Source organism: Galeopterus variegatus, unplaced genomic scaffold (assembly GCF_000696425.1).
Source record: "Galeopterus variegatus unplaced genomic scaffold, G_variegatus-3.0.2 Scaffold2392, whole genome shotgun sequence".
Classification (NCBI taxonomy): Eukaryota; Metazoa; Chordata; class Mammalia; order Dermoptera; family Cynocephalidae; genus Galeopterus; species Galeopterus variegatus.
The window spans coordinates 74,751-88,628 of record NW_007728503.1 but is presented as its reverse complement, the minus strand read 5'-3'; the positions used below and the strand labels follow the sequence as shown (position 1 = coordinate 88,628).

The 13,878-nt window shown below is 42.5% G+C and overlaps 1 protein-coding gene across 1 annotated transcript in view; it reads right to left on the bottom strand.

Annotated features, from left to right (window-relative positions):
- DDX1 (DEAD (Asp-Glu-Ala-Asp) box helicase 1) overlaps positions 1-4,776 on the bottom strand; it is a 33,532-nt gene extending 28,756 nt beyond the window's left edge. Inside the window, exons 1-4 of the mRNA XM_008581552.1 lie at positions 4,708-4,776; positions 1,682-1,733; positions 1,321-1,384; positions 295-391 (exon numbers count right to left, since the gene is read on the bottom strand). Of these exons, the coding sequence (XP_008579774.1) occupies positions 295-391; positions 1,321-1,384; positions 1,682-1,733; positions 4,708-4,723 (229 nt within the window). The 5' untranslated portion in view covers positions 4,724-4,776. The remainder of the gene's footprint in view (positions 1-294; positions 392-1,320; positions 1,385-1,681; positions 1,734-4,707) is intronic.
- Between the last annotated feature and the right edge of the window lie 9,102 nt (positions 4,777-13,878).

Sequence of the window (13,878 nt, the reverse complement as noted above, 5' to 3'; positions counted from 1 at the left end):
TGTGTTTGTTCCGTCCCCGGCAACGGATCGCAGCCCTCAGTGTTGCCCCCGTAACCGGACTGGGGACCGGCAACGGGATCGCAAGCCTCGGTGTTGCTCCCGCCCCTCGCTCAGCCCGTGAGCGGGAGCCGGTCTGTATGTGGGATCCGAACCCTCGGACGGGAGCGCCGCCGCGCTTCCCAAGCGGCGCACTATCCAGTGCGCCACCGGGCCGGCCCAAACCTCATATTTCTAAATGTCAGGAATGAGAATCACTGATTTATACAAAAGGAAATATCAATTTATAAAAATTACCTGAACCACCAGTTTTAATTGTTGTTTTTCCTTTTTTGCCTTCTTGTTGATCCTTCAGAGTCTCATAAACTATCTGGATAACTGGAATACTAAAAGCCTACCAAAGAAACAAAAGTTCACTACATTAGTATTCAACTATTAACAGCAGTTTAATAATCAATATACATGACAAAAGTTATGCTCACACATTAATTACACATATTCCAGACTGCTGCTCCAATTTCAGTTACCCAAACCCAAAATATCAGTAAAATAACAAAGAGGTGACTGAATGTGACCCACTATATATTTCCCATTTTACCTTGTTACAACCCTCCATCCCCTCCCCCAGCCACACATGCATTTTATGCTACTATCTAACGGAACTATTCCAGGATCACATCCTGCATTCTTCTATTCAATGTTTTTGTTGATGCTCTCTCCATCTAGACAGCATTTCTCTTTCATCTTCCTTTATCAAAAATCTACTTCCTCCAAGCAGTCCTTATTCTCCAAGCAGAAGGATAACTGGACTCCCAGTTGGATCTTACAGTATTCAGTATCTCTTTTGCAGGTACCACATTCTCTCTTGTATGATATTTATTTACTGCCCTAGTTGGTTTAAGCTTCTTAAGGGTAAAAACTGCATTTTCTTCATCTTTGTGTTTCCACAGCTCCTACCAAATGTTCTGAATACAGTAGTTATGAGTCGCTTAAAGACGGCAATACCTTCTGAGAAATACATTGTGTGGCAATTGTGTCAATTTGCAAACATTATAGAGTGTAGTTACACAAACACAGATGGTATAGGCAAATAGTATAGCCATTATAATCTTATAGGAACACCATCATATATGTGGTCTGTCATTGACAGAAACGTCACTATGTGTCACATGACTGTATATGTATCATAAATGTTTGTGAATAAATCAAATCAGTTTGGTAAAAATATCACTTTTAAGTCTATGGAGTTCTTCAAGTGGATTACAGCCAGCCCCAGCACTGTGTGTCCCCAGCTTCTAACCACCTCATCAAATTTAAACATACCATCAGTACATCACCTCCTCCTAGGATCAGTGGGATAGATTCAGCCTGGATATCAGTTGGAAGACTGAAAGAATGACATTTGAAAAACTTAGTTTAGGGGGAAAAAAAAAATCACCTAAGCTAATTAAGTCACGTTAAACTTATAAGCCTAAAAGAGAAATTTATTTGGTAAATATAGCCAATCTTTTTCAGCTAGAAATATATCAAGATTAAAAAGGAATCTTTCCATAATTTAGAAAATCACAAGAAAAACTGAATTTCACTTACCCAACTAGACCCAAAAATATTTGATAAAATCACTAACAACTGTTTAAATTATTAAAATCCTTGTCACAGGTGCATTTAAGCTTTATGTACTTACAGCCAATCCATCTCTTCCACAGCTTGAGCAATCTCAGGCATAACACCCATCTCTGAAAGTAAAAATTAACTTTAAAAACCATACATATTAAACTTACTATAAATCAAATTGCTCTTAAAATTACTGTTCCTTAAAAATGATACATTGTGTAACACTGAATATACTAATTACCCTGATTTGAGAATCACACATAGCACACAGGTAGGGATAGTCAACGTTGAACCCCACAGATATGTACAAACAATTATGTTTCAATAAATGCTTTAAAAAATTTTTTTTCAATTACTTTTCAATTATATCATACCTACTGACTGTGGCATTGATGAGAGTAAGTTTTGGAGAAAGACATGAATTCAAATCCAAGTTTTCACTTACTAGCAATTGACCTTAGGCAATGCTAAATCTGTTTTCTCCACTCAGAATGGGGCTTCTATTACCTACCTTGTAGGACTATAGGAAGATTAGAGATAATAATAATATGCATCTGGCACATAGTTGTCACTTAATGCATAGTAACCATCAGGGTTTGTTCACCTCCTACAACTAAAGAAAAATCTGCCAAAGTTAGAGCTCTACACCTGCATCCTGGTTGTTTCCTTTAGAGATAATGCGGCAGTTATATGCCTTGGCTATTCCAGGACCATGTGCATATCTTCAGCAATCTGAGAAAAATGAACAGACAAGTGGAGAGAGCCCACGTTTATTGGTAGCCATATGGAAGTTCTGGCTAACCGATGAGGGAGGTGCCAGTGGTGAAACTTGGGCAAATGGAAATGTCAGCTGAAGAACAGCTCTGTTCTTAAATGTATACATATTTAAATAATTCTACTTCAGGCCCTTCCTAAATGAGTAGATTGGCTTGTTCCTGACTGGGTTTTGTCACTTCTCAAACTATGGAGGGTAGTTATACATGGAGTAGTTAGCTGGATTACTTAAACTTTCCTTCCAAATGGGAAGTAATTTTTATTTTAAGTCTGCATTTATAAAATGAAGCTTTTATTATTGTTATCAGTACAAAAACATATATTCCTACAAAAAATGAACAATACTCAAGTAATGTCAAGCCCCAGAAATAAGCAATTTTGAAATTTTGTATTTCTTCATTGTTTGTGAAAAGGAATAAAGCAAATCTACAAACTGAAGGGCCGGCCCAGTGGCGCACTGCTACAGGGTTCGGATCCCACATACAGACCGGCTCCCGCTCACTGGCTGAGCGAGGTGCAGGCGCAACACCGAGGGTTGCGATCCCGTTGCCGGTCCCGGTCCGGTACAGGCGCAACACTGAGGGTTGCGATCCGTTGCCGGACACGAAAAAAGACAAAAAAAAAAAAAAAAAAAAATCTACAAACTGAATATATTCTTTACAAAAGTAGCTTTTTTCTTTTTTTTTTTTTTGCATCAGGTGACAAGAATCATCATTTTCAAAAAGAAAACTCTCCTCACTCTAAATATCCCCCAGAAAAATCCACAGATACAGAAACTAATCAAGATCTAAAGCTGCATATCCAGGCAAACCTTTCTATGATGGATTTTGGATGAGGACAGTGGCTATTTTGTGCTTACTGTGTGCACAATGGCGCCGGTCACGTCCAAAATCCATCATAGAATCTGGCTATATTCTCTCTCCTAAAATGCAAACCGCTTGAAAAAAGGGACTAATGATCTTAAATATGCTGCATATAGAATACTGCATGATGACACTGCTCACAAAACTGTTAAATTACAAAGCAGCAATCACAGACTGCTTTCAGCAAATTCCAGACAACTTCTTGTCCCATTCTGGTCATGTTCTCTGCTTGTTTTCTTTGAAAGCATGTCATCTTTAAGTATAATGCTTTTTAAACAGTTAAGGAAAAAACAGGAATATTCATATTCTTTAATTCTACTTTTGTCTTTATTTCATCATATCACAGACTCTTCTTCCAGTCCTTTATCCTAACCTTCCTGAAATGTTGACAACTCCCAAAGACATGAACCTATAAAATGACAACCTACTCTACAGACGTTGGCTCTAAAATCTCGTTTTAGGAGAGAGAGAGGAAAAGAAAAAACAGTAACCACCCTGAGTAGATTTCCCCTTAACTCCTATTAGGAGATGTAACTTAAAAAGTCAGAAGTCCTCTGGCATAACTAGAGATCTGGAATTCATAATATTCCTACAGGGGAAAACACAAAAACATACAATATCAAAAGTCATCTTAATAAGGCTAAGAAAATTAACAGATAGTAGGCCCGACTTGATAATTTATTGCTACATCAATTTATCACGTTTAGAATCTTTAAAACTAATTACAGCTCTGTAATACTTTGGGTGCCTAAAGGGCGGATAAAGACGTCTACTGCTGGGTTCGATAAGCCACATCGAATCCCGTTTGGAATAAATAACAATTAATTTTCAAAATGTATATTGGGCTAGTGTTAAGTGAATGAAAATGCTTTCCCTTTAGTTTCACATCTAAAGTTAATGTCGATATAATAGCGTTTAACAACAAATAAAGATCAGGTTTATGCCGGAGACTCTTTTTTGAGGGGGGAAGGCCTAAAAAAAACCGGACAGAGGCAGGATCGTCATTTTCCCAAATGACCTCTCCCCACGTCTTGTTGCTTCTCAGCCTGGCCAAGCCCAAAGGACCTGCGAGCAGAAAAGGGTTCCCAAAAGGCCACTGCCACGTCAAAGAGGCGGGAGGCCTAGGCGTCCGAGAGCAGCTAGGTTTACGCCGCCGCTCGTGTCTGCAGCCGACCGTGCACCAGCAGGAATGCCAAGCGGAGACCGGTAGAAAAGAAAGAGCAGGGGAAGCACCGTCCCGGCCAGCACCCGGAGAGAAACGAGCTCCCCGACCTGAGCCGCGAGCACCCGGTCTCCGGGCGGTCGCCTCTGACCCAGCAGCGCGGAGAGCTGCAGCGGACAGCGCCCTCCTGTGCGCTCCGCACCTGTCTGCTCCCGCCCCCGAAGCTCCCCTCCCGCTGCCCCAGGGCCGAGGCGTGCAGCAAGCCGCCCACGCCAGCTCCAGCCTCCACCGACGCACCGGAGAAAGCCGCCATCTTCGCGCCGTCGTCCGCGGCTTCGCTCGCCGGCTCCCTCCTTCCCCACTGACACGCCGCGGCGGCAGCAGAGCACGCTTCCGGCGCGGGGCCTGCGCGGTTCCGAGTCCGGGCGGGGACTCGCTCCCGGGAGAACAGTTCCGACGCAAGAAAAGACCCGTCCCGACCCCTCCCGACGCGCCCGTTGCGGACCCCAAAGCGCAGACTCAGTGCAGCCGGATGTGGCCTGCCGTGAGGAGCTCGGACAGGTAGTTTATGAAGGGTACCAATAGCCACCGTGTATTTAGAGCACGCTACGTGTCATCAGGGTCACTTTCCCACAGATGAGAAAGCAGGTTTTTGATGATTAGGATAACACGATGGGCCCAGGCTGATCCGACAGCCAGACTGTCCCTTTCCGCTGCCTCAACCAGCCCCCAACCTCCCAAAGATAAGCGGGGCCGCGGGGCAGGTGCATAACCAATACTAGTGAGTGCCTGGCACCCAAGGCATTGGTTCGATAGTTTTGACTGAAATAAGTAATGATTTAGGGCTCTCTCCCCTTCACCCATGTTTGATGTAGCATGATAATTTCAGGTTTGACCTCCATGCAGTTTTGACTCCCTTCTCTTTGGACAGAAATAGGGAAAGCAAATGAAGGATTACTTCTCCCAAACACTTGCTTCATCAGGCAGGTATTAGAATCTTTTGATGAAGACATTATGATCAGGGAAAGTTAAATACCTTATCTAAATACCTTATCTAAAGCCACACAGCTATTGAATGGCAGCATGGGATCTGAGCCACATCTGCCTAACTCCTGGGCACATTCTGTACTATGCAGTCTACCCCAGAATGTCATGGAGAAAAGTGAAACCCTCAAGTGAAATGTATAGGACAGAGTTAGAAATACGGATTTGGCAGCCATAGTCCCTGGGTTTGAATTCTAGCTTTGTTACTTGCCAGTTTTGTAACCTTGAACGAGTCATGAAACTTCTCTGGGCCTCAGTTTACTTATCTGTAGAACAGGGATGAATAATAGTACTTACAGGATTGTTATGAGAATTAAATAAAATATGTTAAGCACCTAGAACAGTGCATACATAACACATGGTAACAAAATGAGGGTACTTCAAAAACTTCATGGAAAGATTTATTATTTTTCAATTCCATTTTTTCAATGAACTTTTTGAAGTACCTCATGTATGTGCTGGCTCTATTATTACTCTTACATGTAAAAGGATTCACCCAAAACTCCAAAAACCATTCAGGCCTACAGCTCCACACTTCCAGGACGTACCATTCACATTGCATTTTACATTCTTGTTGCATAACTGATACTCCTAAGAGTTAGGCAATGCAGCAGTTCTGAATAGATACCAAGTACCCCCATATCATCACATACAAGAGGCACAAAGATCACCAAAGAGAGGTACAAGATCACATCATTATACAGGACTTGCCAAAAAGAAATCTGAAATCTGATTTTTGTGCCTTTAGCCAATGCTCACCTTAAAAGTATGAAAGGATTGAAGATACAAGGTAAGAAAAGATTTTGAAGAGAGCTGTTGAAGTGCTATGACATTTTCCCTCTCTAAAGGGAGAAAGCAGTTTCCAGGGAAACAGAATTTTTTTTTATCTCAAGAGTTCGGGAAGCATAAGACTGCTCTGAGACACTGTGCCCAGAAAGACCTGAGGCAGCAGGGCAGGAAAATAGACAGGAGGACAGAGAAGGCTGCTGTGGAAGAAAATTGTATTTCCAACACCTGTAGGGGAAATGTGTAACTTTTCCCCCAAGGGCTAATGGACCTGTAAAAGTGGACATGAAGCTTTCTTCAAAGGGAATATGTCCAACGAAGCTGCCTGGAGAAGCTAAATGATTCAGCAGAGAGACCCCTCAAAGGACCCTGTTATACCCTTACCTTCCAACTGGAGTAAAGATATACCTGCCTCATGCAAGTTGCACCTGGAGGATACCAGCTGGAGAACCTCCAAGATTACCACAAAAAGTCCCCTCTGTGAGGAGTCAGCCTTGAGTTGAGCATGACTGAGCTAGGGAGAATTGGAATCAGATCACCATGGCACCAGACAGATAAAGCTGGGTATCCAACCCACTCCAAGATTACCACAAAAAGTCCCCTCTGTGAGGAGTCAGCCTTGAGTTGAGCATGACTGAGCTAGAGAGAATTGGAATCAGATCACCATGGCACCAGACAGATAAAGCTGGGTATCCAACCCACTCCCCAGGGGTCAGAAACAACAGCTAATAGGAGAGGAAAGAGCAGGGAAGAAACTGATCACACCCTCCATTCCATGCAAGCATCTGGCTTGAAATAGGCTAAGCTGTGGGGAGAAAGCTATGATGTTGGTTAAAGTTTGAATTTTTGTTTAGTGGCTGGCCAGTAAAGTTGTGAATTTTGATCATCAAACTGGACTTGATAGTTTAGCTTCAGAAATGAGGCTATAATTGTAATGAAAATAACCAGACAATTTTTCATTATCTGAGAGTGATCAGAAAAGCTCTGGATGATGCCAGTGACTTCATCTGGGTCCGGGAAATAAATAATCCATGGAGACAATTTCAAGGTAATGGATAATGTTTTTGTTTGTTTGTTTGTGCCCTATCAAGTTCAGCTCATTTAATATAATGCTTTAATAATTATAAATATATGTGTCTGTGAGTGTGTGTGTGTGTGTGTGTGTGTGAGAGAGAGAGAGAGAGAGACAGAGACAGAGAGAGAGGGAGAGAGAGAGAGAGAGAGAGAGAGAGAGTGTGTGTGTGTGTGTATTGTGATGCCCTCAATAATGTGAATTGGGATATACCATAAAGTAATTGTCTCCTCTCTTGGGCAGGTAGAATAAGGCCAGGCAGAGAAACATCAGGCAACCCCTTCACCAAATTAAAAGATATAGGATGGGTATCCCCCAGTCCAGTATCCTTCTTGTCCAATCTCCCCAGAACAGACTGATTAAATGGGTGTCTACTAACTGGGAGATTCATGGAAACCCTGCCTGGTCTAAGAAACCCAGTTGCAGGTTAGGCAGGAGGACAGCTACCACTAGGTGGTGCAAAACTGCAGCTGACGGGGGAGAGGTTAGACTATGCTTTAGAAACTCCCAGCCTGGGCTTGCTCTAAGCATTTATTTCTTTAACCTTACAATAACACCCCACATTTTATGTAATTGGGTCTTTTGGACCCCACTAATCATGTTATACTAGAATTGTACTATATTATCGATGTACCTGAGAGATTTTGTTATGTATTTTCAAGTAAGCTAAGCTATACCACACTGCAGAACAGATGGTTTTGCAACTGCTAAGACAAGCCTAAGGAAAACGTCCTTCAGATACCCAGGACAGTGTAGAAAAAATGAACCCTGCGAAGAGCTCTGTAGATCAGCCAGCCAAAAGCCACACGCAGTCCTTGTCTTAGTCTGTTTGTGCTGCTATAATAGATTACCTGAGACTAATTTATAAAGAACAGAAATTTATTTCTCACAGTTCCAAAGGCTCGGAAGTCCAAGATCAAGGTGCCAGCAGGTTTATTGTTTGGTGAGGATCTGCTCTCCTTTTCCAAGGTGGCACCTTGAAAGCTGTGTCCTCAAATGGCAGAAGGTAACATGGCAAGATACCGAAGTCTGCCTAAAACCTCTTTTACAAAGGCCTTAATTCCATTCACAAGGGAGGACCCCTCATGGCCCAATACCTCTTAAAGGCCCCACCTCTTAATACTATCACATTGGCCACACCCAAATTTGGAGGGGACACATTCAAACCACGTCCCCTTCCCCCATGCCTTGCCGTTCTTTATTATAGAGATTGGGAGGAAGAACAAACCAATCACCTTTCCATACTCCTTCACAGAGAAAGACAGCCCTGAAACTCAGTTCTTCCTGGAGAGATATAAAAGGCAGTCCCAGCCTGGAACTTTCAGAAACGCTCTGTAAGAAGGAAAGATCTGACTGGCAGTCTTCCTCCTCCTGGAACACTGGAGAGGCAGCGGTGAGCCACAAAGATAAAAGCTTCCCACTGAGACTATTGAAGCAGAAAATAGAAGGAGATTTGATCCTTACTGATGATGGTGAGCTAAGTTACCAGCCCCGGCCTGTCTACTTCTTGACCTCATGTGACTTGATAATGACTTGGTGAAGCCACTTAAAATTTTCTCTTATTTGTAGATTCAGAAAAGAAAGGAGGTGAAACACTCATCATTATGGATGTCTTTCAGAAAAGTTGTTCAAATATTCTATAATAAAGTGATAAGCAACCTATTGTGACCATAAGGAGAAGATATTTGGCCTGGGTGGTGAAGGCACCATCAAAAATGATCCCTGAATTGTGGTCATTTCCTCACAACCAAAATGAAGATGAAATGTGCCCTGTACAATAAAGGATGTGACTCTGATCCCAGCCTAAGTCAAATTAGGTTCTTTAACTTTATCCTTTTATTGACATCCAGTCCCCTCCCCAGTTCCTATTCCTGCAAGCTGTCTAGTTCCTGAGGATTTAGCCACCAAAAGAAAGGAAGCGGTGAGAGAAGTTTTCTTAATCTAAAAAAAGTTGAGTAGAAAATACAGCATCTTCATTACATAGACCCCCCCAAAGTCCTTCCTCACAGTACATGATACAAACCCACCCAACCTTCCACACAAGAAACAGCAATCTTCTCCCTCCTTCAATGCTGCCCATGAAGTTTGCCCTCAGATCTTGGTGTTATGGAGAAAAATGGACTCAGGAGTACTAGCTGTGGATTTTGAATCTTGCTGTGATCAAATCTTCCATGAATAAACCCTCTCTCCTTGGATACGGCTTTTAGTTGGTACGGCTCTGGGATCCAATCTCCATAGGATGGCACACACCAGGTTCCCCATGTCCAGATTTCTGCTTACTTCCAGTCTTACTACCTGCCACTCTTTCACACATTTTACTTTCTAGCACATCAAATAGTATACACCAGATTGCCTCTCAGCACTGTATATATGTTTATCCCTTTCCCTAGAATAGCTTTCTGTTTTTAGTTTTGGTTACTGTTCTATGTAACAACTACCCCAAAACTTAGTGAATTAAAACAACAACCAGTTCATTTGCTCATGATTCTTGGGTCAGGGCTTAGCTGGCTGGTTCTTCTGCTCCACATGGCATTCCCTGGGTTCATTCACTCAGCTGTATTCAGCTGGCTGTGCTGGGAGGTCTGAGAAGATTTCACTCCTATGTGTGGTGCCCATTGCTCCCATACAGGGTCTTGCTCTCTCCATGTGGCTAGCTTGGACCTTCTCACAGCAGTATTAGTACCAGGGAAGACAGACTTCCTACATGGTAGTTGGGTTCCACAAGGATGTGTTCCAAAAATAGAAAGCAGAAGCTACACAGCTCTTAATCCAGCCCTGGAAGTAGTGTGATGTCACTTTGCTAAATTTTATTGGTCAACACAAATCACGCTGCCTCAATGTTTATTTCTCTTCTTCCTTAAATTTCTGATTCTTAGCTGGATACATGACTGCCCAGAAATAAAGACTCTATTTCCTAGCCGTTCTGATAGCTAGATATGGCCGTATGCCTGTGTCCTGGCCAGTGGTATATAAAATGAGGTGTTACGTGTGACTTCTGGGAAGTGTTCTTAAGGAAGGTGGTGCATCCTTCTTTTCTTCCTCCTTCTTATTGGCTGGAATGGGGATGTGATGGCCCGGGTATGAGCAATCATACTGGACTATGAGAAGAGAGCCATATACTGAGCATGACAGAACAATAAGAGAGAAGCAGCTTGAATCCCTCACACGGTGGAGCACCATACCAGCACAAAATTGTGACTGTAGATTTCTTATACAGGAGAGAAATAAATATTTATCTTCCTTTGCTTTGGGTTTTCTGTTCCAGACAGCCAAACCTAACCCTAATATATGAGTATATACCCCTGTTAGTTATCTATTGCTGCAAAACAAGTTGCTCCCAAACCTAATGACTTAAAACAATAAACATTTATTATTGCTCATGGCTTTGGTAAAATGAATTCAGGAGCAGCTTGGCTAGGCAGTTCCACTTGGAGTCCCTCATGCAGTCATGGTCAAGCTGTTGGCCAGGACTGCAAGCATCTGAAGGCTTGGTGAGGGCTGGAGGATCAGCTTTAAAGGCCAGGTCACTCACATGAACGTGCTGGTGGTTAGCAAGAGGCCTCCATTCTTCTCCACGTTGATCTCTTCTTGGGCAGTGTTCTCATCCTATGGCTGCTGGGGCCCCCCATCCTTCCCCACCAAAGCAAGCAGTCCTAGAGAACAAAGTAGAATGAGTGATATATTTTATGGCATAGCCATTAAAATCACACATAGTCACTTCTGCAATATCTTATTGGTCACACAGTATGAGGGCTCTGATACACACAAAGGCGTGAATACCAGTAGACAAGGATCATTTGGGGGGCCCTCTTGGAGAATGGCTACCCCCACTTTCCTAACAAACTCCTTACTTGTGCACGTAGCAGGTGGTGATCCCTTAATCTCAGCTAAAAGTATATTCATACAACATCCTCTGGAAAAGGCGTGAATACCAGTAGACAAGGATCATTTGGGGGGCCCTCTTGGAGAATGGCTACCCCTACTTTCCTAACAAACTCCTTACTTGTGCACGTAGCAGGTGGTGATCCCTTAATCTCAGCTAGAAGTATATTCATACAACATCCTCTGGAATAAATCATGTTGCTTCCAGACCAGCCATTATTGTCATTAAATTTGTTGACTTAGCTTTCCCTGTTTTTCACAATTTAATTGACTCCAAGAGCAGTTTGAAGACAGGAAGCCTCACGTTTAAATATCCTCTTTTTTTCCCCTGTATTTTCTACAGCTTCTGAGCTGAGCAACCATTGTTGAATTTTATGCTTTTGTCAAAATAAACTGTCAGAAACTGGTCCAGATCTATTAGAATGCAACATCATTCTTGCTGCCCCGGCATTCACCTTATGGTGCAGGGACCAGAGGGGGCCTGGCAAACAGACATAAATCCAGAGATCTATAATTCTGTATCCCCTGAAGAAGTGGCCATAAAGTCCATCACTCCAGATATATGGGGAGAGGGAGACAAAGGGCAACCTGGATGAGTTTCACAGGGACTGTAAAACAGAAGAAGAGATCTCACTAACTGTGTCGGTCTCATTATAAGCGAGTCAGGCATGGACACGATTTATGATTGGGTTCTGACTGGCCAGAAGGCAGAATGCCACTCTCGCCCACACCCCAATCTGAACGCTTATCAGCCCCTGTGGGCAGTGTCCTTGGCTCCTGGGAAATGACACCACACTTGGAGTCTGAGCAAGAACATGGCTGGGTAGTGGACATTTACGAACAGACCATACAACAGACACATGTTCCCAATCCAGCAGCCCGGAATAAGCCAGCCTCCCTGAGTTCCAGCACTTGCAGTAGGAAACCATTTTGCATCTGCACTCAGAGTTCAGGCTTGCTTTTCTAGGCCTGTGCCCAGGGCCCTTGCCTCACTGTACACTAGTCAGCTTTACACATGGGGGTACGTTCCAAGACCTCCAGTGGATGCCTCAAACCACAGATAGTACCCAATCCTATATACACTATAAGGCAGTCAAATGCATAATCCAGATGGCTACTAAGTGGCCAACAGGTGAGTTGTGTAGACAGCATGGAAAACTGGATGAGGGGATGATTCAAGTGCTGGTGTAGGGTGGGGGGAGATGCAAAGAGGGATGGTGCAAGATCTCATCATGCTACTTAGAATTATTTCTGGAATTTTCCATGTCATGTTTTCAGACCAAGATTGGCTGCAGGTAACTAAAACCACAGAAAGTAAAACTATGCATAAGGCGGCACTGCTGTACCTCCTTTCTGTCTGTGAAATTGATCACAGGTGTACTTATCAACAAGGCCTATGATTTCTTTTTAGCCAGCTGAAACAAGAAAACTTGCTGTATTAAAAAGGGGGTTGGGTAATAAAAAGGATGGTCAAGAATTCTTCAAAATTTAGAACTGGCTGGTTAGCTCACTTGGTTATAGTGTGATGCTGATAACAGCAAGGTCCAGGGTTTGATCCCACGCCTTGAAGGGAGAGTATCGACATTACATTGTAAGAAAAGCATGGGGATATGAATTGTCTTGGCCATGTATTAGAGTTCCCCAGATAAACAGAGCCAATAAGATCTGTGTATAGAGAGATCTCTTTTAAGGAATTGGCTCACATGAATATGGAGACTGGCAAGTCTAAAATCTATAGGGTGAAGTGGCAGGCTGCAGCAGACCTAGGAAGAATTGATGTTGCATTTGAAGCCCAAAGGACATCTGCTAGAGAATTCCCTCTTGTTGGGGGAGGTCAGCCTTTTGTTCTGTTAAGGCCTTTAACTGGATGAGACCTACCCCCATTATGGAGAGCGATCTACTTTACTCAAAGTCCGCCAATTTAAATGTAAATCTCATCCAAAAACATCCCCACAGAAACATTTAGAATATGTTTGGCCAAATATACACCATGGTCTGTATAAATCGACACATAAAATTAACTGTCACAAGGCACGCCTTGTCAACTTGGCCCTCATATACATCTTCTTAACCATACTTAATCCCCAAATAAAGACAATAACAAGGTCACTTGATACAACGATCCTGTGTACATCTGAAAATGCACTAACCACTTCTCTAGAAGAGGATGTAAAGTCCTTAGATGATGTTTATTCTTCTCCTCGATATCCTGTAATTTAAATACTATGATGTAAAATTAATAATACTTAAGTACTATAATATAGAATGAATACATTTTATGTTATGTGATAAGGGGATAAGAGGGAAGAACCAACAATTTTTTTAAATTTATTTTTTATTTATTTATTGAATCATAATTGATTATATGTATTTTGTGGATTCAATGTTGACATATGTTGATCAAATCAATATTACTAGTATGTATATTGTTACAAATCATACTTATTATTTATGCCTCTTGTCCAATCTCTCCCCATCCCCCTCTCCCTCCCCCCTCCCCCAACTAATTGTCCTAGATTTCTTCTCTCCCTCTGAAAGAGTAATGGTTATTCTGTTGATTTGTTGCCTAGATTATCTGTCCAATGCTGAAAGGTGTGTTCAGGTCTCCCAATATTATCATAGAGCAGATGCTTCTTCTGTCCCTCAGGAGTGGGCTTTGTGGTGAGAGACATCCTCTTCTTTTC